The sequence below is a fragment of the Phaethon lepturus genome, unplaced genomic scaffold (genome assembly GCF_000687285.1).
Source record: "Phaethon lepturus isolate BGI_N335 unplaced genomic scaffold, ASM68728v1 scaffold4732, whole genome shotgun sequence".
NCBI lineage: Eukaryota > Metazoa > Chordata > Aves > Phaethontiformes > Phaethontidae > Phaethon > Phaethon lepturus.
Window position 1 is genome coordinate 105140 of NW_010521108.1, and position 27479 is coordinate 132618.

At 36.0% G+C, this 27479-nt stretch overlaps 1 protein-coding gene across 1 annotated transcript in view; it reads left to right on the forward strand.

Annotated features, from left to right (window-relative positions):
• UNC13C (unc-13 homolog C (C. elegans)) overlaps positions 1 to 27479 on the forward strand; it is a 163971-nt gene that overhangs the window by 98599 nt on the left and 37893 nt on the right. The window contains 6 exon segments of the mRNA XM_010281395.1: positions 4802 to 4887; positions 19285 to 19411; positions 20410 to 20506; positions 20959 to 21102; positions 22097 to 22174; positions 26623 to 26700. Coding sequence (XP_010279697.1) covers positions 4802 to 4887; positions 19285 to 19411; positions 20410 to 20506; positions 20959 to 21102; positions 22097 to 22174; positions 26623 to 26700 — 610 coding nt within the window.

A 27479-nucleotide genomic window follows, 5' to 3' on the forward strand; every position in this document is an offset into this window, starting at 1 on the left:
TTCACATTTTCTCAGAATATTTATGTAATAGTATGTGTATATGTATTGTACATATGTACACATTGTACATATGTATATGTACATTCATATGTATGTACATTAAAGCAAACTAGAACACTGTCCTGGTTGGGAAGAGGGCTCAGAAGGAAGATTCAAAAGCTTAAGTTCTCTTGCATTTTTCCATGCCCATCGACACAAGGTCTGGGATGTAGTATAAGAAATATCCAAAACATTGTCGGCTTGAAAGGTGTCACCTCTGCTACAATTAGTGAAGCTGAACCAGCTTCACTGATAGATACTGTGGGGCTCAACTGAATGAAGCACCTCACTTCTGATACATTTGGGAGAAGTGTGGAAGGAAGCTTCTGTTTCTGATGTATACAAAGTATATACAAATTTTGCCTATTTGAAGTTCTACAAGGCTTTAAATCTTTTTCTTGAGATCTACTTTAATATGCCTACACTTCCATAAGAGCTACGTAAAATGAAATTAAGTGGATAATTGAGAGTTTTGCAGATAATTTGACATGTTTTAAAATATTTCAATGGATTTCTCTTAGGTTTATGTTTAAAATACATAAGTGATTATTTGATTTGAATAACAAATTAGGAGGTCATTTGGATTTCAACTTTTTTTAATCTATGAAAATCTCAAAGATTTTTTTAATTCCAGAGGTGGTTTTAATTGCCCCTTTTCAGGCTTTGATAAAGGAGCTCTCATAAACCATGACATTTGTTACTAAAACAGATTTCTTGCAATAGAGGAATGTTAATCAAAACACAGTACTATGAAAAGCTCAGCTACCATTTAGGCAATTTAAGGACCTTAAGTGACCAAATCCTACTACCCTCATGAGTAAAGCTGCTAGTGCAGTGAGTTGTATTTTGCGTAACAACATATTAGGAAGACCACAGCCCACAGACTGAAGGAAGTGATTGTTTCCTTCTGGTCGGAACCTGTGACGCTGCATTTGGATGGTTGTTTCCAGTTTTGATTCCCCAGTACAAGACGGACATTGTCAAACTGGAGAACTACAGTGGAGGACAACCAAGAATACCAGGGGGATGGAACATGTGATGTGTGTAGGAGAAGCTGAAGGACCTGTTTGTATAGCCTGAAGAAAACATAGGTGAGGCAGTACTGATTGCATTCCTCAACTTCCTAATGAGATTTTATAAGAAAAAGACAGAGCCAAACCACTTCCAGAAGTGCACAGTAAAAGGCATGAGCACAATTTTCAGGTAGGGAAAAAAAGTGTTTGCTATACAGAAGCAAATCCATGTTCCACAGTGAGAGGAGTCAAACACTGAAACATACTACCCACAAAGCTTGTGTCATTTTAATGTTTGGAGGTAGCCAGAATTCAGCTGTACAGGCCCTGAGCAACCTGACATAATTTTGATGTTCTCTCTGCTGTAAGCTAGATGACCTTCAGATGCCCATTCCATCTTAAATTGCTCAAAAATTCTGTAAAAATAGCTGCATTAGCTCAAAACGACATCCAATCTGCTGTCCATGTGCTCAGTACTGAGTGCCTAGAGAAAGATGTAATCACAGTCATCATTGCTACCCTGGCCAGCTAATGGTTGAAATAGTAGCTGCAATATTACAGCCTTTCTAGTTAAGGACAAAATTTTACTCCATCACAATTCTGTGATACTTGTTGACACAGGTCTTAGCTTTATTTCCTTTTCATTGACATTCAGAGCAAATCTTTTGAATGCATGATGTATTCTGTCAATCCTGTACACTTTGTACAATTTTCATTAAAAGCATAGCTATCTGAAATTATGTATAAATGTTACTTGGATAAATGTAAATATATACCAAAGGGGAAAGTCTAAGCCCAGGAATTTTGATGTTAGCAAATGCAGAAATTGGTTAAAAAGTTAGAATTCCTTAGATCTCACATTCCATTTTAGAAAAAATAATTAATGCAAAAATGCTATATCTATTACACTCTGATAATCTCTGACCAATCCTCTGTAAACTAATAATACCTGAAAAATTTAAAATCAAATTGTCTACACCACACAGTTTTAATGTCTCCGTGCAATTCAGTTTTCAACCACTATAGTTAGTAAGTATACAAAAGGAATTCTAACAATGGTAGATAACAGCGATTTATTTCTGAAATATGATTATGAGTAGTAAATTTTTTTAATAAGCAGCTTGTGTTTAATTGGTTTTGTGATACAAGATGTTGTACTGTCTCAAATTACTGTACATCACTGAACAGGATAAAGAACGCAGAGCAGAGTAATGGAATAAAGCTTATTTTTGTGTGTCAACACAGTTCATATGAATGACAGGATAAAAGAAAGCCATGAATCAGATGTGAAATGGTTATTTCTAATGTGCAAAAATGACGTTTGTGACAGTTTCCATTGTGCATACCTGTCTGAGCTGGGTGAAGCTGCAGTAGCAAACATTCAAGCTTGTGAAGGCACTGTTGAAAACTAGAAGTTTACTTTCCTTATGGGATTCCACTTACTACCAGCTCCAATATGACTATTGTTCATAAATGCAAAAAGTGGAAAAGCAATGGCATCATTGTGTGGAGAAGGGGCTGGGATCGCGCTGAAGCCCGAGTTCTGTAATTATACTGTAATAAGCAAGTAGTCTTACTTTCCGAATCAGGGTTAAATTATCTGGAAGTCAAACTCTTAAACTTTTATGAAATAAAATCTAGCTGAACCCTGGCAAGCTAGGTGATATCATTTCCAAGCATGTTAATGCTTGGAGAAGCGTATTTTATGGCTAATAGTGCAACACAGATCAACAGGCATATTGGGTACTAGTTCATTAGCATGTTAAATCAATTTCCCTGACTGGAAATGTTGATTCGGTTAACTGTCTACATTACATTACTAACCTACTTTGGACAAATTAAAACTCTATTATTGGAATCTCTGATGAATACGCCTACAGGTATCATAGCTGCCATGAAGCAAATTAATTACATGTGAAAAGTAACAGATTTATACTAAAACACAGTGGAATTTCTGTTGCATGAGCATTTTTTGTCACAGTAATCTCCTGTTAAGGGGTCACTTGTCTCAGATAAAATGAAACGGGATGTACGGGAAAGGCAGTCAATCCTGAAGGACTGTATATGAAAATGTATCCATGTAATGATAAAATTGCAAATATCTATAGCCTAAGCATTGGACAGGAGGATTTAATTGATATGATGATTATGCATCATGTTCACATTTCTCAGGGACACAGAAATTGTCATCTCTGGGCGTGAACTTTAGGTACCTAACTGAAGTCAGGTGGGATGAATCGAGTATACTGTGTCAAACTAAGGTAATTTAAGCAACATAGTGAAAAGATAATTAGAGTTTGTGCGCACATGTGTTTTCAGGAGGTAAAATGTATACACATATATGTACCACTAATCGAACAAATGCACTTTTATCAGACCCAGCCTTGCATTATGGCCAGCTTTGCAGTATGGACAAAAGACAGTGTCAATATTAAATCAACTTTTAAATATTTCCTCAGAGCAACATTGTCAAAGTTCAAGTCTGGTGCTAAGAAAGAACTCAGACTGGGCTGGAGGTAAAGAAATTGAGACAGTTGAAATACATTTCAGCTTTTAACAACTATTAAGTTTGTGTTAACAGAATGCATTTCTGTAACTGAGCAGCCATTAGCATAAAGGAGGCATAGCCATGATCTGAGCTTGCAATTGCTTCATATTAAAGTGACAAAGCTAATGAGCTGTTTAAGTACTTTTTCTTTGCAGATATGGTCAGGGTCAAATATGTTCCTGGAAAGAATATGTTACTTAAATCATATTGCTACCACCTTAAAGTTGCACATCATTTACATTCTTTCTTTGGCCAATTCTTACATTTTCGGAATATTTTCTGAATTTGATTAGTGCTTCAATATAATGTCAAAATACTTTGGATTTAATTCTGTGCTAGTGTAAAGTGGTGTAATAAACTTAAGACAAAAGCCACACAGCCCTGTGTGTTTTCTCATTAATATGATGATGACATTATGTCTCCATGGTGAACTGCTAGTGTATTCATATGGCTCTCACTGCACCACTGTAGCATAAACAACTGTTTTACCGCTCAGAGGTTCTGTATAGTACTTCCTGCTCTTTAGCTGCAGGTCCCGCTTTGGTCTGCTTCTGTGCCCCAGGAACTGCTCGTATTAAAGTCAGTCCCGCACCTGCAGTAAGGACAGCCTTTTGGTTGGGGTTTTGTTGTTGCGGTTTTTTTAAAGGACAGGAAAATAGCTCTCCTTTTAAATATGATGTGAAACACACAGTGTCTGTCACTAAACTGTCAGTATGCATTTTTCTACCTTTTATATTCTTTATGTTTTTATCCATACTTCAAAGTGAAAGTCTTCAAACAGCGAAATGGAGTCAACTAGTATAAATAAATATAGCTTCACAGACAAATTCACTATTTTCCAGTGTAATAAGGGAATTAAGGAAAACCTGTAGCTGCTAAACAGCTGAGCCAATTGTTCAGGTTTTCCATAAGCCATCTGATTTATCTAAAATTGAGGAGTTATCTGCAAGATAGATGGATGTCTCTTGACGTAAAATGTCGTGTGAGGGAATTGGTGCAACATTCAACTGATTACTTAGGCCCTGACATTAGACTAAAGGAAGTTTTTATTTGAAGATTGGATGGTTCATATAACTGCACAAAACACAAAATACACTAAGGGCATACTAGGGGAATTATTTTGTGGAAATATTTGCCTTTCTGTTGTGCATCTGTAAGCATAGTTTCTAGCAGCAGGTAAACTGATGTAATGTGATTGCAGGTTCCCTCAAGAGCTGAACATGGGAAAAATCAGTGCTGAAATCATGTGGACTCTGTTTGCCCTGGACATGAAATATGCTCTGGAAGGTAATTAGAACAAATTTTTAGTTACACTAGAAAGTTCACCAAGACTGATTTCCACTGCAAATCACACCTGGCACCAGATTTCTGTGGGTGGTAAGAGTTTTGTGGCATATTTGTTTAAGATGTTTCATAGTTTAATGAAAGAGAAACAAACATTGTGAAGGAAGAAAATCCTGCAACTATATGAAGTTATCTCTGGAAGAATGAGACAAAAACTACACACATTCTTGCTAGAGAGTATTGTAGGCATTCCATATTTTTTTACTAGGTGAAAATTGATAACTTACTTGTAAGAAACATTTACTGAATGAAGTTATGGAGAAAACACACATAGATAATTACACCTTTTTGTATTCAAAAGGCAGATTGTATTCATTCTAGTTCCAACAGAATCAAATGCAGTTTCCTTATATTTTTTAAGATAGTACTGTGGCTAACCATAGGTAAAATATACTTTTTTTTCTCTATAGCAGATAATCTCCAACTAATGGTTTCAAACCCACTCACTAAAATATGTTTATTGCAGAAAACTAAGTAAAAATAGCTGCATGAACCTTTTTTTTAAAATGTTAAAGAGAAGGAATTAAGGAAATAGTCTTAATGATAGAAGTATTGCCAGCCCATATACATGTATTCACACAGACTTTTAGAGCTTTATTAAAATCATGACTCTTGAAAATAAGTTCATCAGACTCTCCCTAAGTAGTATTTATTTTTGCAGAACAAACAATGGGGGCATTAGCTCTACTTCACTTAATTTCTTTACCTATTAAACAGATTGCAGGTTTAAATGTGAGACAAATGCAAGAGGATTTTAGTTTCTATCTGACATAAAAGAGTACAGCTAAGATGAATTGGAAACTAAATGGATTAAATTTGAACTTGATCAGTTTTTTGCATTGTAAGGTATGTAATAAAATGTATTCTGTTGGTCTTGTACATATACAATCTTTACAGAGTTTGTCTCCAGAAAGAGAAAAAAGGTTTTAAAAAAAAAAGGTAAAAAAAAAGAAAAAGTCTTTTTAAAAGTATATCAGAAACCAATTGTGAAGCAGTCAGTGCAGTTTATAATGTCATGGTCAGCCCCAATGTGATGTGAAAGGAATTGCAATATAGAGCACTGTTTTTTAAAAATGAAGTAATTTTTTTTTTCATTCTTTTATAAAAAATTGTTGTTCAGAGAAAGAAAGGGTTTATAGTGCTACCCAGTATTTTTTTACTTCCACGGTAGCAGAAATAGCTAACTGTGATTTTTAGGTAAGCAAAACTCACATTGTCTTCAGTCAAGCCTGCTAACAACTATAGAGCAAGTCTGCCAGGGGTGAAAATAAGTACAAGGTCGGATTTGAAAAACAGGCATAAAGGATTAAAAAAAGGAAAATTTGAAGATTAATTTTTATTATTTGCTCTAGAATGTCTAATGCAATAATATCAGTGTAGTGATACTTCAATGATACCATAAATTTTTATGATATAAAGAAAAAGAGAGAAAAGATGAGTGACTAGAGTGGCTGTCAATGGAAGAATTATTTTCTTTATCTGCTGTTGTGTTACTTTATTTTGTTAATTATATTATTTGAATGTGGAATTTGCACACTAAGCACACCGGAAGAAAAAGATAGCAAGAAAGGAAGGAATGACTTACAGGATCAGTGATTATAATACGTAGAATGACAACAAAAGACATGAGAAATCAAATCTAAGATGTGAGTAGGAGAAGAGATACTCAAACTAGTATTTGAAGGTGATGTTCTATAGTCATGTCAGAGTGAATCAGAAGTACAAGTTTGAGAAAGCTAATGTCAGACAGGAGATCATCCTTTGAGAGTGACCAATGAAGTCAAAAGCTACCAAGAGCTGAGAAGCATGAAGACCAAATGAAAGCCGCTATTTTGCGTTAGAACGTGTTCATAGTTACATCAGTGAGAACAACCTTATATCTGGAGAGGCTGTAAATCAGGAAGAGGTAGCAGAAGATGGCTGTTCAGCAACTCAGTGTTGTGATTGCACTTATAGATAGCTAGCACAGATTAACAAGAATTTCTAATAGCTGTTATATTGTCATGCTTTCATAACTTTGTATAGTTATACTCTGCACACGGATATCCCTGAGCACCCCAGTGCTTGTAGTGTTCTAGCCATTGAACTATAAACATTCTGTACTGCAACAAGATGATTCACAAAAGAGAATTCACTCTATTTGCTAAGTAGAGCGTACTGACCGTGCAAAAGGCAGCTTTGGATCAAGCTGTAGTTTGTTTCTTGGTTGTAAACAATAGAACAGGAAGCTCCTGAGGAAGAGTTGATTATACAATATGAAGCTTGGAAGGTTGGGCTGGATCAGGACTTTAAAACAAATATTAATTTTAATATCCTAATTCTGCAGAGAGAGATATAGAGGGCTCATTAGGAGGCACTTGACTTTCTATGTCTTTTCCAAACCAGTCCCTGCATATGGTCTCATCTCTGCGTTGTTGTGGTTCCTGTCTTTCTGAGGACTAAATGCCCTTTTTGTCAGTAGAGACTCTAAGTCACTCCCAGAATTGTAGTGAAAGAGTTCCTGTGTATAAATAATAACTAAAGGAAATTTAAATTAATTATGAATTATTATAAATATACATAATTTCACCTTCTGTGGTTTCATTCCTAAACAGGAACCTCAATAAATCAAGCCACAAAATCCAGATCAGCATGCTGTTTCTCTCTCTGTCTTTGCTGGTTTTTAAAATCATTAATTCTTTCCATGGATATTCTACAAATGGAGTTTGATTCTCCGGTTGTTAATGGCAATACGTTTTTTTTTGCTTCGAATTCTACAAGATTAGGAGCAAGCCCCTAAATATGATCATGCTTGATCCTCGTGGTTTTAATGGAGTTCATTAAAATGCATTACATTCTGCTGTGCCAGTCTTGCCTTCCAAGTTATTAACATAGGCTACCATCTGTCCGTATGTAATGTTCAGGGCTGTGATTGCAATCTTTGCCTGATTCAATTTAGTATTAGTCTCCTGAAGCAGCATCTTTTGTGTTATGAAGTTGATTCCTTTCTGCATGCAATCCAGAAGCAATGAAATAGTCCAACATAATTTGCAAAAGGATTGCTGATGTGATAAAATAGATTAAATTAGCTCATCCAGGATCCTGTTTCTGGCTTTTCCCACCTTATATATTACCAGATATAACCAGCCACTCCTATCAGTTTAAATTCAGGAAATGGGTATATCATAACTTCATTCTCTAACAGAAGACCAATACTGGAACATCCAGTTTACATCCCTTTTTCGTGAGAGCAGTTCAGAATGGCTGTTCAGGCCATGTCCTCTGACCGTACAGCTGAATGCCGCTCGTATCTGCTCAGGGTATGTACGGATCTGCAGCTGCTGCCGGGGAGAATTGCTGCCCTTCAGCAGCGCTGCCTGCCTCCTTTGCAGCAGGAGCCAAGAGGACCTGTGAGCCTGACCCCAGCAGCCATTACACCCCTCTGCCTGGTCTTCTCCCTTGGTCCTTGCCCGGGACAGTCTAGCTAGCAGGCTGCTGTTGTGCCATGGAGAAGACGGAGGGAAGAGCAACTTCCATAGCAGTGACCTTTTGCTAGAGAAGAGTACAGCGGCTGCACATCTCTGTATGTACCACGGCAGCGTATTTGCACGTGACAGGGCAGATGGCTGCTGTTGGGGCAAACAGCTCTCTTTTTTGGTGAGAGAGAAAAGAACATCTCGAAGCACAGTTCAAGTCTGCACAGCTGCCAAGATCAGGGCTACACTGTGCCAAGCTGACGTGCCTTGCAAACAAACCTGTACTAAGGTCCAGTGTTGAGTTCATCATTTCATTCTAGATATTCTTCCATTTTAAATTACTAACAATGTTTAGCCTTTGCACAGTATTAAAATTTTTGTGCAAACTTTACAAAATTAAGTCCCACACAAGTTCTGATTCTTTTCTGATCTAAGGAGTTTGTGACTATTTTCATGTATAGATTTTGCATGGAGAACACATCACATGTTTCTCCCTGAGAACGAGCTTCATTACATTTGGCCCTTTTTTCTTGTCATCTTCGCAGGTTATTCAGGAAGCAATAGTGATTTATGTGATAGATCATACATTGTTGTTTGGCATTTAGTTTAGACAAGTGTATCTGACCTTATAGGATGTTGATAATTTTGTATTGTTAGGTCCTCAAATTATTCTTTGTTTGTGGTACAAACAAATGAGAACACATACAGAATTTCACCAGCAGTGCAAGTGATTTGTTCATATGGTAATAAATCTTTTCCTTTCCAAGTAAGAAGATGTGAAGGTTAAAAGATGATGAGAGGGTAATGAGCTGAAATTAGACACGTAATTACAAAAGTATCTTTTTTTTATTCTACGTCCTCAGAAATGTCTTTTTCAGATTTTCTATTTCTCTAACTTTTGAATAGGTCAGATCAAATGTCCAAAGCTATCCAGTCTGTTAGAAAGAGACCATTCTAATTGCTGTTATTATGATAATCTAATTCTGGTAGTGGCCAGAAGTCAAGAGCAAAATCAGGCCAGAAATAAATTAGCTGCTGTGTAAATACAGCTATAAACAGTCTTGATCCTGCAAAGCTAAGACTCTGGAGTGTATGGCCTTATAAAAATAGAAGAGGAAGAAAGTCATTACATCATTTTATGCATTTACCATAGGTTTGCTTTTTACGTTTATTGTTGTCTTCAATACATGAGCAGATATTGTCTTCCTATTTCTCTGACAGATTCTTCTTTCATGACAGAAGCTGGTAAAATGATTTGAAAGAGAAGAGGCAGGTCCCTTAGTTGATGCTGAGCACAGAGACAGCATAGAGAAAAAACAAAAAGGCTAACGCTGCCCAGAGAAAGTTCATGTCATTTGGTGGCAAATTTCCAGTCTATTTTCACCCCAACTTTACAATTTACAATGTCTCCCTTAAGAGGCAATATAGCCTTGGCGTAGAGGGAGACTACAAAACAGATCTAGGGCGTGGGTCTGAGGTTATGGAGGGGAGAACAGGGCAGCATCCATTAAAATGCAGCGTTTCATCAGGGTATCAAAATATGAAAACTTTTTATTTTAGTGAATCTCATTCTGCATTCACACACTTCAACAAATATATTCCATCCTCCTTTTTCCAGACCTGAGGAATAAAGTCACATGTAGTCTCATAGGGGTTTCAGAGAGGCTGTAAAGGCAAAGACAAGGAGATTAAGGTTGGGGTTAATAATAAAGTTTCCTTTGGCAGATAATCAATCAGATTGAATGTGACATGATTGGAGGAAGAGAGGAGTTAGAAATGCTCTTTGGTCAGCATAACAGAGAATTATGTTAATAACAGCAGTTACATACTGTATTTACTAGAGGGCTGAGCTTTGCAAGTATGTGAATCTGGTTGAGTACCTATCATGTGCAACATAGAGATCCTCAGGCTTGCCTGGAAAGCACTGCAGCCATACCAAATGGCACTATTTTGTTGAAGTTAATTAGACCCACTAATTAAGACAGATAAAGTAGACAGAACTGTTCCCAGAAGCTAAGTTAATACTTCCTCATGGCATCGTATTGTGCTGTATTGATGTGTCATCTTACTTGGAACTACCTCAGAGATCTGTAGTATGGCATGACCTCACACTTGGGGGCATGCCCACTATATCATTTGGTCATTCCCTAACCCATTTTCTTCGATTTTACATACTGAACCATAATCAGACTATAAGTACTACTGAGTGTTTATACTGCAGTACAAGTCTACAGTAATCTTAATAAGTTAAAGCTTCTTTATTTCTGATTGTAGGTGTATTCATGGTGCCAGATGTTACTGGAAAAGATGTAGTGCATCAGTGAATGCCTGACTTCATTATTTAGTCTTAAACTTGTCACACAATAATAGCAGTGTATATTGCCGCATATATTTAATAATGAAAGCTCTGGCCTTATTTAATCTTCTTTTAACCACTGAATATTAATCTTGTCCTGAAACATTGGTATTAGCTCTTACCCAGGCAGTCACTGATTGTAAAACATTTCTGTATAGACTTTTCCAACATTGCCTTATTATGAGCAAGACAATTTTGCTAGTCAACATATACTAGTAGTACCATGCTAAATAGGTTATTAGACTGTAAATGATGCTTTAAATGAACTCTACGTTGATTAATAATTATGGGTTATTTATTTTATGGCTGGGAAAAAAAATAAATCAAGCAAAATTGTGATTTTGTCCCCACAGAAAGTCACATGAAGGACCTGCATTGTTTAGTGCAGTTCTGCATCTGTTGGTTGGAGAAAAGGTTCATCCTTTCCTTCTACAGGACATTCCCCTAACGCAGTCATGTAGTCCAACAAGCTAGGGCTTGAATTTCCATGTCCTATTTCTTGAGGGGTTTATTCCCCTGATCTCTGTCAGCATGGAGCTGCACAGCGCTCACACAATAGGAGTGGAACCTAGCTGCTGCATCTCTTCATGAATTCTGTGATCTAATCACCCTGTGAATCCATTCATATTTTGGACTTCTTTCCTTTTAGAAAAAAGTAACCTTTAAGCGTTCTTAAAATATTTTTCTTTATCAGCTGCAATAAAATATTTGAGTAAAAGAAAATTTAAGACACCAAACAACCTGCATGTTATTTTTAATCCTGCCTATTCTTAAACTTACTTACTACATTAAGACATTTCGTAAAAGCTTTCCTCATACAGCAAACAACTGTTCTTCTCCAGCCTCCCAGTTGAAGACTCAGTCTTTTACTTTCATGACCTTTCCAAGTACAGAGATTCACTCGTGTCTTTTTTTCTCCTATAGATACAGAGGTAAATTTCCCCTTACGAGCAAGTGCATTAGTTCTAAGCTAAAAATTTGATGCTAGTTCCAGCATCCCCAAGGAGAATAGGATAAATCCATTAAAACTGCTTGTTTCCACATTATCTTTTAATAAGCTGTAAGTGCAATTTGCTGGGTAACAATTAGAGAACACCTCTGTGTTTTTGCCTTTGCTTCTGCTTTACAGGCAGATCCAGATACAACACAGGTAATCATTAAAGCGCAGCCTCACATTTATCTTGCTGCCAGCTTCTTCCTGTTTTGTACTTCATTCTACTAATTGCTTATAAAATGCTGCCATGCCTATTTGGTAATGTTTTACACTCACTTCGCAGTCTTGTGATGAGGCAAAGAGCAGAGAATCAAGTCTAAGTGTTGCCTTCATGGAAAGATATATTTTTTAAAAATGAAACAATAAGTAAACGAAAGTAACCTGTCATTAAAACTGTATTGAAGATGCAAAGCTGAATATTCAGCAGTTCAGACCCAATACAGTTAAGGATGCCTTCATTACCTTTATTTTCTTTTTCCTCCCAGATTCAAGTTTTATAATATAGCATTTAATTATGTGATAACATTTCCCAAAAAGCAGTGTTTTCCAAGAAGCATGTACATTCTCTCATTATTTTGCAATTTTTATACATATTAGAGTCTTATGAAAGCCTAATCAATGCAAATTGGATTCCTATACCAGCATTACTTTTCCTTTTTTATTACATTCTGATTATGTGGTTACTTTGAATAAATGTTGAAACTTTGGTACAAAGTATTTGAAACTTCCATCATATTCTTTAGAACTAGGTCTTTAATCATCATCATAGATCTCCTATCAGATAGGATGGACCATTTCTTCTGCTCCATTCATAGCTTACATTTCCTTAGGCTTTCCATGGTCAATTCATGTATAGAGCAAGAATTCTACTAACAAGAACAAAGCAATATTCAGATTATTTCAGTCCTTGGAAGCAAGTGCTTATTTCTTTCTCTAATCAATAGTAGCCATGTATATCCAAAGATGGAATTTTGTCTCAGAGTGTTTGTTCTTTGAATAGTATTGACCTGGTTAGCTTTCATGGTACATAAATTTCACTCTGATGTGATATTGAAGGGTAAAAGCTGTACTGAGGTGGATCTTATTAAATTATTTGCTGTACTGGCATTTCTCTTTGTCTTAGTTGCAAGCAGGATAGAGCAAGTTTATGCTTAATTGAGCTGCATATCTTGCAACCTGCATTGTCCTGTTGGCAATATATCCATCCACTTTTCTGGAACTTTTCTGGAAGTACTTGGCTGTGAAGTAGTAATTAATTGATGAGAGTAATAGGCTAAATTTTCAATAAGGAGTAAAAAAAGCAACTTGCTAATCTTAAGAAGATATCAAAGTTAATTTGCCTAGAGTAATTTGAAATGTTTAGGCAAGGTAACACAGTAGATAAAAAATGGCTAATGTTTTGTAGTAGAAAATAGGGTTGTTTGCAGCAGATTCACACATGATATTACATGTTGCATCTCTTAGATAGTTTGTAACATTGGTTTTGATGCCCTTGAAGTTCCCATAAGCATTTCACATACTCCCAGAAAGTAAGGTACAGCTCTGCCTTTTCAGATGCTAAGCAGGTGGCCTTGAACTCCCTTGTACCTGCTGTGAAACATGAAGCAAAGCAGAGCACTCTGAGCAAACGGCCTCTCACTTTGAGAGCTCCTCCTTGAACATAAAGGGCAATGTCACATCAGCTTTTAAAGTGCACTGCATTAAGTCAAGGATTGATTAGCCCACTTCCACTGCAGGCAAGAAGATAAAAAAGAACAGTAAATCCATTTTTTCTCACAACTCAGAATGAGACTTCACAGAATCTGCCTTCCTTCCCTGGTCTCTGTTCAGTGAGGAAATATGACTCTGGTTAAGAAATCTTTGAAAAAGATCTACACTACCTTTCATAATTTACGTATGTTCCCTTCGTAAATTCACCTGATCTCTCTATACCTCAGTTCCCCATTTGTAAAATGTGAATAGCACAGCGTAATCACTTCACAGAGATCTTCAAGGTGTAATCCATTATGTTTGTGAAGTGTTCAAAGATATTTTGATGAAAATTTCCAAGCAAATGCAGATAAAACGTTGAATACGTAGAAGTCTTTTATGAAAGACACAATATATTCTTAAAAGGAGAACTTTTTTCAGTTGTAAATCAGTTGTAAGTGCAATACAAAATACTATATTTATCTTGACACAAAGAGCCCTTTCAGAAAGACCAGTAGTATTTCACATTACCAAAACAAATGTAAATTATACATAATTAACAATTAGTTGTGTCCTGCTCTGTATTTCAGTTAATAACTAGTGACTTCCATTGCCTTTAGCAAAGAATGATTCTGACCCTGGGATGAGACGTCTAGTAGAATGTAATGTTTCCTTCTATAAGTCGGTTATGAACTTTCTTTGAGTTTACATTTTTCTTCATTTGCAGCCTGATCCAGTATGTTACATTCAGAGTCTTCCAGTTCATTTCAGTGGTACAGGGATTAAGTCTAGACCATTATAAGCATAATATCCACATTAAAAGGGGAATGGCATAGCAGCCAACTCCTGTACTATAGGGAAGTTGCATTGGGATCAAGTATGCAAAATGTTAACTTCTACTTTTATCCAAAACATAGGTGCATCATGCTGGTGTAATGTTTTTACAGTGATTCAGAGGGAGGAATACCAATTCATACTCAATAAATATCATTTCTCATAAGACTTCCTTAAGAGCTCTTCTTCCACTAGCCATACTCAGTTTGTGGCGTGCATATACTTCCTAATTACACAACTGAAAGTTTGGAAATAGCAGATTTTCTGAAACAGCAGTTCTGAAAGAAATAGACAAAATATGCAGCCAGTAGTGTCTAGAATGATTGGTAAGTAATTATTGCAAATAATATGGAATTATGTCACAATGGTTGAAAATAGCATGTGAGTTTTGGAGGGAAATTTTGCAGTTAATCCAAACACAATTCCCTTATACTTAGTCTCAGTCATTTCCATTTTAATAAACTGTAGTGCGACAGCATATATGTAACAGTCAAACCAACTGATTGTGATATAATTAATTTGCTACACATACATACTCTTTGTAGTAGTTATTCATCTCTGAAATACTATCTTTAAAGCCTGGAAACTGGTCAACCTTTTTTTGTTAGATATTCATGGAGATCTATATTCATCTATTTTGTCAGACATTCAAAGCCAGGCCGGATGGGGCTTTGAGCAACCTGGTCTAGTGGAAGGTGACCCACCCATTGCAGGGGGTTTGGAAGTAGATGATCTTTAAGGTCCCGTCCAAGCCAAACCATTCTATGATATATTTATGTATACCCAGTCAATTTGTTCATTTTTACAGACAAATTTACTTCTTGCAGTTCTTGTTTATAAGGATTTGAAATATTTTTTAAAACCAACTCATTAGACTCCTTCAAGCAGTTTAACTGTATGTTATTACACAAAAAAAGGGCTAGAAAACTGCTGTAGAAAAAAAATTTGCTCTCAGCTTTTGTACCCAAATAAGGGAAAATTAGACTGAACAAAGTATCAAATTGATTACCTGAATATTTAAAATGTTCATCTTTTATGAAGGTTGTTAGATTGCCCTTTTTTCCTTTTTTCACAACTAATACATATCAAAACATGATATGTGATATTTTTACCTCAAGGTCAAAAAGGGAAAAGGATTTTGTAGTGAATGGGATTCTGTTCCAGTTTGTTTAATGGCATTATGTATTTAGTGTCATGTAGATGTTTCTGTTTAATAAGTCCTTATTATGACTTTATTGACAAAATACTATGATACTACAAACATACCAAAACATAATAATTGTATTGCAGTTTCTTTTTGTTTGCTGCCTTAAGAAAATGTTCTCAGCTTTCCTTAGCAATTGTGGGGAAAATGAGCAAGAAATCAAACATGATTCTGAAGTATTGCTGTTTGCTCACAGGCCTGTGAGGAAAGTACCTTGGATTATAGTCTTTCCAATTATGTCTCTTTATACATTTTTCTGCAAAAGAACAATTGTCTGCAATTAGATTATTTGCTAGTTACAGTGTCACCAGGTCAGTGGCGGATTTCATCACACACCAAACACATTTGCATATATTAATGCTTTCCACATGGTAGTCTTTTTAAAAAAAATCCCTTCTGGATTACACAAACAGCACGTGAACAGATTTCTTTCTTTTTTTCCTCAGTGCTGTTGCTTACTGGATGTCTTCTTAAAGGTGTTACTGCAATTGTAATTTGCACAACTGAGATGGAACGACTCTTTATACAGTTTTCGTTGTAGTTGCAGTTACAATGTCTATTACTGCAAACCTGTGGAAAGCATATTAGGCCATTACTCCCAAGGAGATGTTAAAAAAAACCCACGGTGTAATCAATACTGTAAAAAAGATGCTCTTACTGGAACTGCAATAGATAAAAGCAGCTAAAGTGCCCCATACACGCAGATTACAGTTTACAGATTTTAGAGTTTGCAGAAATCTTATCAGTATTTTATTCATTGATTCATGATACAGTAATATAGAATAAAGTGCCATTATCACTAATGGGAACTGCAAATGTCCTTGTTATGAAACTCGATAGATTGAGTTGCTTATAAAAACATGCTGCACTACAACGAACGTTTCATAAAAGTAGCAGCACAAAAAAAAAGATTAATAATATAAGGTTTACTATACTGGAGACTCTCTTTAACTAGAATTAATTACGAGAAAGGTCTGGTATTTCTGTCATAATCTCTGCTGTGAGCAGGTTTGCACACCATACAACTGGCAGGTTTAGTTCAAGACTGACTTGGTATTATAATAATTTTGCAAAGCAAGAGTGGACGTTTTTAGAAAGAGTTGTATTGTGCTGCTACTCTATCTGTCTTCTAGAAAGTCCAAAATGGATATATCTGTATTGGAAAACATGGTGCCAGCTTTCCTTCCAGGAAAATAGACACAGGTCTCCAAACTGCATACATATCTCTTGTGTTGTCTCACATTTGCATTAAATACTGCAAGTTTTTCAAAACTTAAGAAAGCAATCCATAGGTCCTAATCTAAATTTAGAATACCTACAGTGATGTTCCTATGCTTTCTAACCCAAATCCATGGTTACTGTGGATAAGCCCATCTAATAGCACCCAGTTAAAATTGTCACGGAGTGACTCATATGGGCACCTGTTTTCTCTGTTCTTTGGTTTATATAAAATGAAGAAGTAATATGCATGGATACAAAATGACTGTGTGAATCAGGTGAAGTATTTTCCGATGTTCTCATAGGTTAATATTAGGAACTGAGGATGCCTTTTTCACTTATAAGTAGCTAAAAGTAATATCCTGAGAGACATTTTTGAAATACCTGTTCCAAGGTATAATAGCCTGGAGAAAAAAAACCTCAGTTATTCATGAATTACTTTTGTGCTCATTCCTAATGTGTTATAATTTAGATCTTAACTTAAAAGAGAAAATATAAAGGAATGGTATTGTGTAAGTTGTGCCCTCCTGGTCAAGTTTGCCCATCATTGGCAGCAGCTCATTTCTAAAATGGAAGTAAGCGTTTGCTTGGTTTGTGATACTATAGCAAACATTCTTAAGTTGCACTGTATAATCTAATAACCCATTCATGCGACACTTGAATGAAAAATCACCATTCATTTCAGAAATTCCACTCTAATGGGATGCAATATGAGACAGATTTTTCTTAATAATGACTTAAGCAGTAGATGTGCAGTGAATCTGATAGCAATAAGATAATTGTTCTCAAAGACATTTGTAAGAACTACCTTTCACTGAGCAAATTTTTCGTCACCTAGCTGCCTGCAATAGATTGTAGAAAAACTCCTACTAGAATAAAAAAAATAAAGATTCCTCAGGTCTGTAGAAAGTAAGAACCATGAGGGTACGAATACGTATTTCTCTCTGTGTTCTGTTCAAGGCTAGTAACCAATGATATTATGGTAGGGAGAATTTGTCATACTCTCAAGTAGCGATTGGGCATAAACAAATACAATATTTAGACAGAAACTGATTTACTTATTTTTCTGGAGTGTGATGAAAAGGCACTGAAGGTGAAAATGTTAACAAATTGCTAAAAAGGCAATAAAAGCCCACAGGGGCACTTCATAAGCCAATTCCCACAAAAATTGGTAATTCACTGCATAATAATATGCTTCTGAAAAACTTATTCTTCTTCTGGCACCGTGATACCACTAGAGTGCTGATTTCGCATAATAATAAAACTAAAAATTTCCTCTTACTGTACCTGGTCAGATCTGAAAAACACAGAATGTGTATTTCACAGTCCATTTGCACTGACAGAGAACTGTGCTACATTCAGGGGTGTGTATGACAGGGGATGGGATGCTCCCACTGTTATATAAAAATCGGTTCACATCCAAATATATATGAAAAATTTGTGTAATACTATGTTATGATGCAAGCAGAAGTAAGGAGCAAAAAGGAGGTTTGAAGGAGATGAGTTCACAATACATACTATTTACACAAGAACGTCATTCCTGTTGAGCATCTGTATTAAGTTACTTTTTAAGGGAGCTGAGAAAAGAGATTAGTCTTTTGCTTAAGGAAGAACGTGCAAGTGATACGACACCGCAAACAGATGAGATCTGTGGAGATTTTAGGATGCTGTGAGCAGTATGTGAAAGGACTCTTCTGCCCAATATTTGTGGGTCCGTGGTTTCCTGCAGTGGGAGAAGGAAAAGGTTTGAGCAAAGATAAAGTGCCTGTTGGCTAATGCAGTGAAAGAATGGAGCTGTCTAGGGCCTGAAGTGGCTGGATGGGAATGGCTGCAGAGCGTAGTGTATCAGCTAAAATAAGGATCACAATCGTGGAAGAAAGATGGACATTTGTTCCCAACCAATTAGGTCGGACTTTAAAAATGCAGAAGGTGGTTACCGGTGGCTCCATGACTCCTGCCATCCATGATCATCTGCATATCCAGTATGTTGAAAACAGGAGGATGCTGAGAAGGTGGAGAAGCCCATTTGAAAAACTCCAAAAACACTTTATTAAACCAGGTTTTCTACTTGTGCCTTGTATAAATGAGATGACTGTATAAGCGCGGAGTTGTCTCCTCTTTGTTAACACATATCACATATGTGATAAATGCAGCCTTTTTACTAATGCAGGTTTCACAGATTCATATAGGACTGGCATTTATAGTTGTTACTTCATTTGGCTACTTACACAGCTACAGTTGTCTTTTTCTAACTTGATACCTGACACAGCTTCTCAGGCATTTTATAACAGCTAAAGAAGAATCTAAAGAACAGGAAGTCAGCAAGTTTGTGGGGTTTCCTCACTGCAGTGAAGAGAGCTGAAAAGCCTAACTTGTGATCTGGTCTTTGTTTTGTTCTTGTTGTTTTCCTAAGGGTACTCAGAACCTAAAGATTGAAACTGTGGGTATTACTACCCCTAAAAAAATCAAACCAATTGTGTTTTAAAATGCAGGTACTGTATTATTATGTCAGTAGTGCACTGAGGTACAAGAATGTTATTTACTTTCAGAATGCTATTAAATGCTTTTATTTCAATTCCTTCTATTACAGAACATGAAAAGCAGCGGTTATGCAAAAGCACAGATTATATGAATTTGCACTTCAAAGTGAAATGGTTTTATAATGAATATGTGCGAGAACTCTCTGCTTTCAAGGATGCAGTGCCTGAATACTCTCTGTAAGTAGCATACAGGGAAGTCTCCTACGAATTTGGTCTTAGTGCAAGGTTTATTTTGGTCAAATACTTGTGCTCAAGTTTGTGCAAGATCTCAAGGTGCATAGCACTAACAACTCTTTACTTTTGGCACTTCCTCCTCTTTCCTCATTCTATCAAATGAAATAGTGCAGGTACTAAAAGTGCTATTAGCTATTTCATAGGATTCTTCACCCAACTGTTGTAACTGCAAGTTTTCATAGATGACAAAATATTTTGGTCAGAAAATGCCTAAAGAAAATATGAAATGTTGGAACAGCAGCAGTATTAGTTATAGGCCCCTGCATTTGTTTCATACACAAATTTCGATAAAGATAGAATGCTAATGGGATATACTACTGAAATTATTCGTACTGCATTGGGTTAATATTCAGCTGTTGTTTTCACTTTGACCTTTCCTCCTGCAATTAAGTTATTCAATCCTGTCCTTTTATACGAGCTATCCTTAACATCATTCCTTAATCTTCTGCAAGTTTGATAATTTGCCAAGATGGTTTGGGGCCTGTTATTACTTTAAAACTTTTAAAAATAAACTACAGACAACTAAAACACGGCTGATCTTCTATTAAAACAAAGTTTTCTCCCAGTTATATTACATACAAATAAAAAATAAATGTTAACAAAGAACAAATATTGATAAAACAGGCATTCTAAAATTAAAAAATGTGCAATTATGATCCCCTGTAAAACGGGCACATTCTTCTGATGGCTCCTGCTAATTCTACATCACCAGGGTATATCAGTTAGAGTGTTGTAAAACAGAAGCCTGGAAATCTTTTTGGTAGCCACATTGTCTTTGGCGACAAAAATTTTTCTAGGATGATGGACTTTTTAGTAACTAGAACAGATGTGAAGACAAATGATGCCAAATTGCTGGGTGCTATGTCATCGTGGCGTGGTATCTCTCCTCTCAGGATCTTTATGAAATGTACTTTACTTTACAAAATTGTTTTAATTTTCAGGTGGTTTGAACCATTTGTCATTCAGTGGCTGGATGAAAACGAGGATGTTTCAATGGAATTTCTTCATGGAGCACTAGAAAGAGACAAGAAAGATGGGGTGAGTCTTTATTTTTTAAAGAAAAGAAGAAAGAAAGGATTCAGACAGTTATTTAATATTGCAAAACCAGAAGTACATTTGGTCCCATAGTATCCTTGTTAGACCTCACGAGATATGCAGTCAGGAACGGTTCTTGGAAAATAATCCTATGGACAAATTCCTGCTCTAATTCCATCTGCCTAAACTCCCCATAGACTTCAATCTATGGTTTCGCTAAACTCTGATGTAATACTGATGTCATGAAAGAGAATTTTGGTTTTATTTATAAGGGGTTTGAAAGTAATAGAAATGTGAAAAGTCACATTTCTCAGTATTATCAGTGAGACTTTTTTAAAATTTATTTTTATTTATTACTTTTTATTGCTCTAGGAAGAATTTCAAGTGTAAGAAAATCAGGTCATACAGTTTTCATCTCTGACCAAGGATTAACTCATTTGCATGTTTCTCTCTAGTTTCAGCAAACATCAGATCATGCCCTCTTCTCTTGTTCTGTGGTTGACGTCTTCACACAGCTCAATCAAAGCTTTGAGATTATTAGGAAACTGGAGTGTCCTAATCCAGAAGCACTATCTCATTTAATGAGAAGATTTGCAAAGGTAAATTAAAATCAATGCATCTCAATTAAGCTTCAGAGTGACATTGTGTTGCCATGTACTTAAAAGCTCAGTAATTCCAATGTTGATGAGAATCTCTCTCTGACTAGGATCCTTAGAAATACGTGCTGTCTGTGGTTTAAGACAGTTTTTCATCTACTTTGTCGAAACCATTTACCAGTCTGAGAAGTTTTATCCTCTCTGAGATTTCATATCTTTATCGATTATACAATTAATTATTTTTGCTAAGCACTGACTACAATTCTCTTAACGGAGCAATCCAGTGAAATGCAATTATCTAATTCGTCAGTGCAAGGGAATCCAAAATTCATGGTATGTCAATACAGTATTGTTGGCTGAAGTCCTGAGGTGGTAGTTCTTATTCATCTGCTGTTTGATAAACTCAATTTTGTTAGGCCAGCTTTCTGTTTGGATTGTAACATTTCCTCAAAAGCTTTAGATTTCCATTATAGTCCTCATAGCTTTAAAATAAAGTTTGCATTTACATTTATTCCTGTTCTTCCATCGCAACAGTTTTCCATTTGCAAACAAAGTTCCTATTTACATGGTTACTGTAAGGTAAGCTCAAATGGCCAGGCTTTAAACAGTGCTCCCTTGGTCTTATTTTTCCATTATATTTTTAAGCTATGCATTGTCACCCTAGAGGATTTTTTGAGCTTGCTACTGTTCCATTAAGTATGTAGCACATTGCAAGAAGTAGAGCTCTCAATGCTTCTCAAAAACAGTATGACTAAATTGAAAGTATCTCTGCTCTTGAAGATTACATTCCATTAAGAACAACCCACTATCTGTTGTGCAGGGATTTATTTGAAAATGTGCTCACAGGACTGTTTACATTATATCTAAAAAAATACTATATATTAGATGTGTAAGCACCTGCAAAATCTGTAATTTATATAAACCTCCCTTTGTAGTTTTTTAGTTTTTGTTTTACATTATGAAATTTACCATTTAAAAGCTGCTTCTCCTCTCCTAGACTATCAACAAAGTGCTTCTTCAGTATGCTGTAATTATTTCAAATTACTTCAGCTCATATTGTGATAAAGAAAATGTGGTGAGTAAAAAGCTATGTTTTGTTTCTGCCTCAGAAATTACCGTTAAATGACGTACTGTACTTTTGAAAATGTAATCGCTTTTGTATATAAGAAAAAGCATGCATGGAGGAAGGGATTTTTGGTTTGCTGTATTTTTTACTAAGGACAACATGTTTTCATAGCTGTTTACGTTGCTGTGTAAAAGCTGGAATAGGTGAAATTAGTTAAGAATGCTAGATATTATTTTATGTATTAAAGTAAAAAAAAAAAATCTACAAGATTTACAACACTCCCTGGATAACAGCCTTATACAATGGTGAATATGGTCACTATATCTTTATCTTTTTTTTCCAAACAGAGGAAAATATTTCTGTTTGAGTTTTCATTTTGCTTTGGCTTGCTTCTCTTCTATCAATTTATTCATTAGAGAGATTACAAGATCATTGTTCCCCGGGCAGGGAGTGTGTGCAGACTTTTCTGCTACTACCACTCACTCTCTGTGCTTTATCCACACAACAGTGAGAAGAAAGTTGTGCTATTTTGTTGCCTCACAGCTTACAAGGGCCTCTCTAATGAAGGACCAGATTGCCGTGGACTCAGAAATAAAGGAGATATGGACACTAAAGATGTGGTTAAGCAAATCAAAACATTATCAATAGGTTAACATGACCAAGGAAAATGTAAACTGTCTTTTCAGTATCATTGACATTCAAACAAAGCTAGTACTCCTGAGGCAGGCAGCATTTGGTGTTGTTTGCTGTGTTTGGTAGTATGTTGTACAGATGTACCAATCTACAATTTGATAAATAGCTGCAGTACCACCTTCATACTATTCACCTTTAAAAGTATTGCCCTTATATAGCTCATACACAGATCTCAGCTATATGTGTGACACCCCTGTGCATGGCTGGAGGACACACTTATACTTGACAGTGCTCTCAGTAGTGTGAGACACTGTCACAATCTAGAGGTCACCAACGTGTACGCAATAATAGAATTCAGAAAGATGTCTACTGCAGCTGAATATCGATTATTGCGGTTCTTCTTATAAGCAACATTGCAAAAGACTAAACTTACTAATTTTTCAGACCACAGATATATATTTGCTAAGACAGACTTGTACCACTTTATTCCTTCTACACAATTTTGTGTAAAATAGAGTTAATAAATAAAAATACCAATTTTTTTTACAGAGGAGTGACTTTTATTTATATAGATGGGTCATGTCTCAGTTTAAACTTCCCATTTCAGATATTTTCAACCTTGAAGCCCTTTGCAGTAAATACATTGAAAAGACTCAGTTTAGTAGATATCCACACATCTTTCTTCTGGTACTACTAAATCTTTTCCACATCTGAAAAGAGTAAAAGCACCAGGGCAAGTTTTGTAGTCATTGTGTAAGAAGAGTCAGTCTTATAGCTGTAAAAACACTGGGAAACATGCCAGTTATAGAATAGTTCTTTTGGAAGGGACCTACAATGATCTGGTCCAACTACCTGAGCTACCTACTACTTTAGAGATGACCAAAAGTTAAAGCATGTTATTAAAGACATTGTCCAAACGCCTCTTAAACAATGACAGGCTTGGGGCATCGACCACCTCTCTAGGAAGCCTGTTCCGGTGTTTGACCACTCTCTCGGTAAAGAAATGCTTCCTAATGTCAAGCCTGAACATCCTCTGATGCAGCTTTGAAACATTTGCCCACATCCTGTCCCTGGATACCAGTTGATAGATGATAAACCAGCACACCATATTGCCAGGTTTTTTCACCATAATTTAGCAGGATTTAAATCTTCATGCATTTTTAACTTTACAGCTACATCTTCTACATATTCCTCACCTTTCTCCCCTCCGGGGCAAATACAGAGCTGAAAAGAACAGAACACTCTCCCTCTCCAGTATGGAGGAGTGAATGTATTACATGTCTTCTACTTTAACGTTAATCAGTCCAAACCAAGCTTCGTCTAAAATAATTTGCCCTGTATTTGACCCCATATGAACCATAACTATTCTCAAAATTTAATGTAAAAAAGAAATAAAATCTGTAGCTATTTTTTTCCATTTCTTTCAATTTCATGCTAATATTAAGTAAAGCTTACTGCTTTCTAGAAGAAATGAGTTTTGATACATAGTGTTGAGTCATCAAGGCAAACTGTGTATAGTCTTATGGCCTGTCCAATGGGATTTTTGTAATTGTTGAAGTGATTGATTTCTGAAGCCACTCTGGTATGACAAGCTTTACCGAGGCTTTAGATGGAATTAATCTCATTATTGTATAAAGTATTATATCAAATGCTTTTGGGGACATAACTTATTTTTAACAGAAGCTACCATACATACTTTTATCTTAATAAAAGACCATTTGATCGGGTGATCTCAATTGTATTAAAAGTCCATCTCCTGCATTAGAGTTGATAGAATAGATTAGAACAAACACTTTTTAAGATTAAGTTAGATTTTGGCATTCAAGTCAATACATTTACTATTTTTATGAAACACTATAAAATGTGCGTATAAACTGTTCAAGTAAAAGCATACAAAGGTGCTTTTCATGAAGACATGTATCTAATGTTAATACATCCTCTTACCTCCCTCCTCCTGTCAGAGTTTACAAACAAACTGGGTTTTATGTATTTACTTGCCACTCATTTTTACGTGTTGTTGAATCTGGCCACTTCCTGTAAATTGCTGCAATGAGTATTCTGAAGGGCAAGATGATAATGAAATAATAAGATGAGAATGTTTTTAAGCTCTGGTTCTGTTATTTACTGATAGCAATAGAAATTTTTTCACTGAGCCAAGGTAGGCTTAGGCTCTGAAAAAGCAACCTTAGCTAGCCTCAGAGGAAACTTTGAAAACTGCCTCAGTATGAAGTATTTATGTGATAGCTTCAGTATATTGCCAAAGGCATTTGCAATTATTTTGAACAAAAGAACCAAGACGTTATATTCAGCTATTTATTCCCCCATCAGAAATGATGATCATTGATCTGTGATACTGCAGACAGTTTCCAGAATAATGAATATGTCAGAAGAGAGGTGATAGCACAGGAGAGGAAGACACAGTCTTAGTGATCATAAATTAATAGAAGGTAGATAAACAAATAGAAGAAGTGGGGTTTGTGGATTTTTCAAGAGACAGAAAGGGAGGTGATATTTCAACCTTTATACAAATACAGCTGTCTTTTGCAGGAGGGCAAGTAGCATGCTTTAGTGGGAAGCAGTAATGTAAGTATTAAGAAGTTAACTCAAATTTCTTTTTTTTTCCCTTCAGTTGAGGACTCTGACACCGAATTTCTTTGAGAGTAATGTAGAACTAACTAAAGCTAAATCATGTTATTGATCCTTTGAATACCAAAATCTAATCCCACCATGTTTCAGCACTACATGCTGAAATGCTATTAACTAGAATGGTACAAATGAGTATCAATGACTGTCAACGCTCCATCACCTTCTTGTTGTCTGAAAAAAGTGTATGTGTTTTACTGAAATGCATTACTTTAGTGTCTAAACTAATCCAGTCATGCACTAGAACACACTGACCTGGGCCAAGCGTAAATCTTTTAGCAAGTATTGTCATATTGCTTCCCCTGCACCACACCAAACTAGCATATAATGTAATCTGAGTACAGAAAATTCCAGTAATAGATCCTTTCTTCCATGATTTTGTAATAAGCTGCTTAATTTTATCCATGTTTTATTTCTACCGTGTATTTATCCAGCAATTGCTCTTTCACACTGTCGCTCTGTGTTCTGCCTTAAAGAAATGAGCTTAAACAGCAATATTTTAGACTAAAATAATATGTTCACAAAAGTCCATTGCCTAATTCATTCACTGTTTTTTCAAGCAATGCAAAATGTACATTTCTGAAATATTACTCTGTTATTACCAGAACTGCCTCTTGATTTATTCAAATACTGGAACATCATCCATTATCTGGGTTACAGTGCTGTCACAGTTTTCTGCAAAGACTGGTCTAGAAAGCAACCTGGCACTCCCTTTTCCCCAGTCTATTTTCATTCCCAAAGTACTTTGATCATTATTGTGTCTACTGTCAAAGAGACGATAATGTACTACTTGCATGAATCCACCAGACATAATTGTATTAAGTATGACTAGCAACTACATGGGATCTAAGGTTCAGGATGTGAAACAGTGGGATGTGAAAACTGCGCAGCTCTTGGGAGAAGGTACTCAGTTTTCTGTGGGGCAACATTGTCTTAAGGGCATAATGGGCAGTCACTGGCTGAGTGGGTGTCCTGACTGGGCAAAGAGGAGTGTGAATGAAAGGAGGAAGGGGAGGCAGCAGTGGTCGGGAATCTGAGATCCTCCTCTAAAAAACAAAATTGCATGAATGTAGGGCTGCCGAAGAACTGGTCTTCAGCTCAGAGGCTGTGAATACACATATCCCTACACAAAACGAACGTAACATGCACATTCTCACATTTGCCGTGTACTCTCTTTGCAGCCCTGTATATTGATGAACAACATTCAACAATTAAGAGTCCAGCTTGAGAAAATGTTTGAGTCCATGGGAGGAAAGGAGGTGAGTCATATTTGTCTCCTTGTTCATTCAAAGTTTCTTAGAGATCATTAGCATCATATTTTCAACCTAGTCATGGTCTTCACTTCTGCTTGCAAATGAAAACTAAAAAAAAGTCTACAAGAACTATTCAATGTCCTGACAATACTAGAAAGACTTAACACTAATTCACAGAAACATGCTAATGATCTGTAAAGTTCAACCAGCACTGGGTGTTTTGTGTTGTAAACTGTAGTGCCAGCTTTATTTTAATGTTTGTGTTGGACTATACTTTGCTTTTTTATGTAGTGGTACGTTTTGCCTGTATCTGAAAATTTTGTAGAATATGTGCTCTGTGCTTTGTCTGTAATGTGTCATGTCTTTGTCTAATGCCTTTGACTTGCAATCCACTGAGCAGAAGAAAGAAGGAGAGAGATTCTCTTATGAGGTTTGTGATAGTAAGCATCTTTTATTATTCCTGACCATATTTTCTAAGGCTAAGAAAAGTTACATTTCCTACTAATTTCCATTGATGCATTTGTATAATTCCCTATGATCTAAAATCAAAAAGAGCTATGCTTGGGCATTCAATTGACACTCTAAATTGAAAAGTTTTACTAGCCAGATCATGTAAAGTCCTTCAGAATTTCTAAAAAAACCTGTAAAACATTTTAAAGTGCACTTTTCAGTATCTGAAGGCCTGCTTGTATTCAAGATTTGGCACCATTTTGCCAAGAGCTGCTACTCAACAGTCCAGAACATGCTTAGCTTTATCTCCTTTTATATCTCAGAAGACTTCAGTG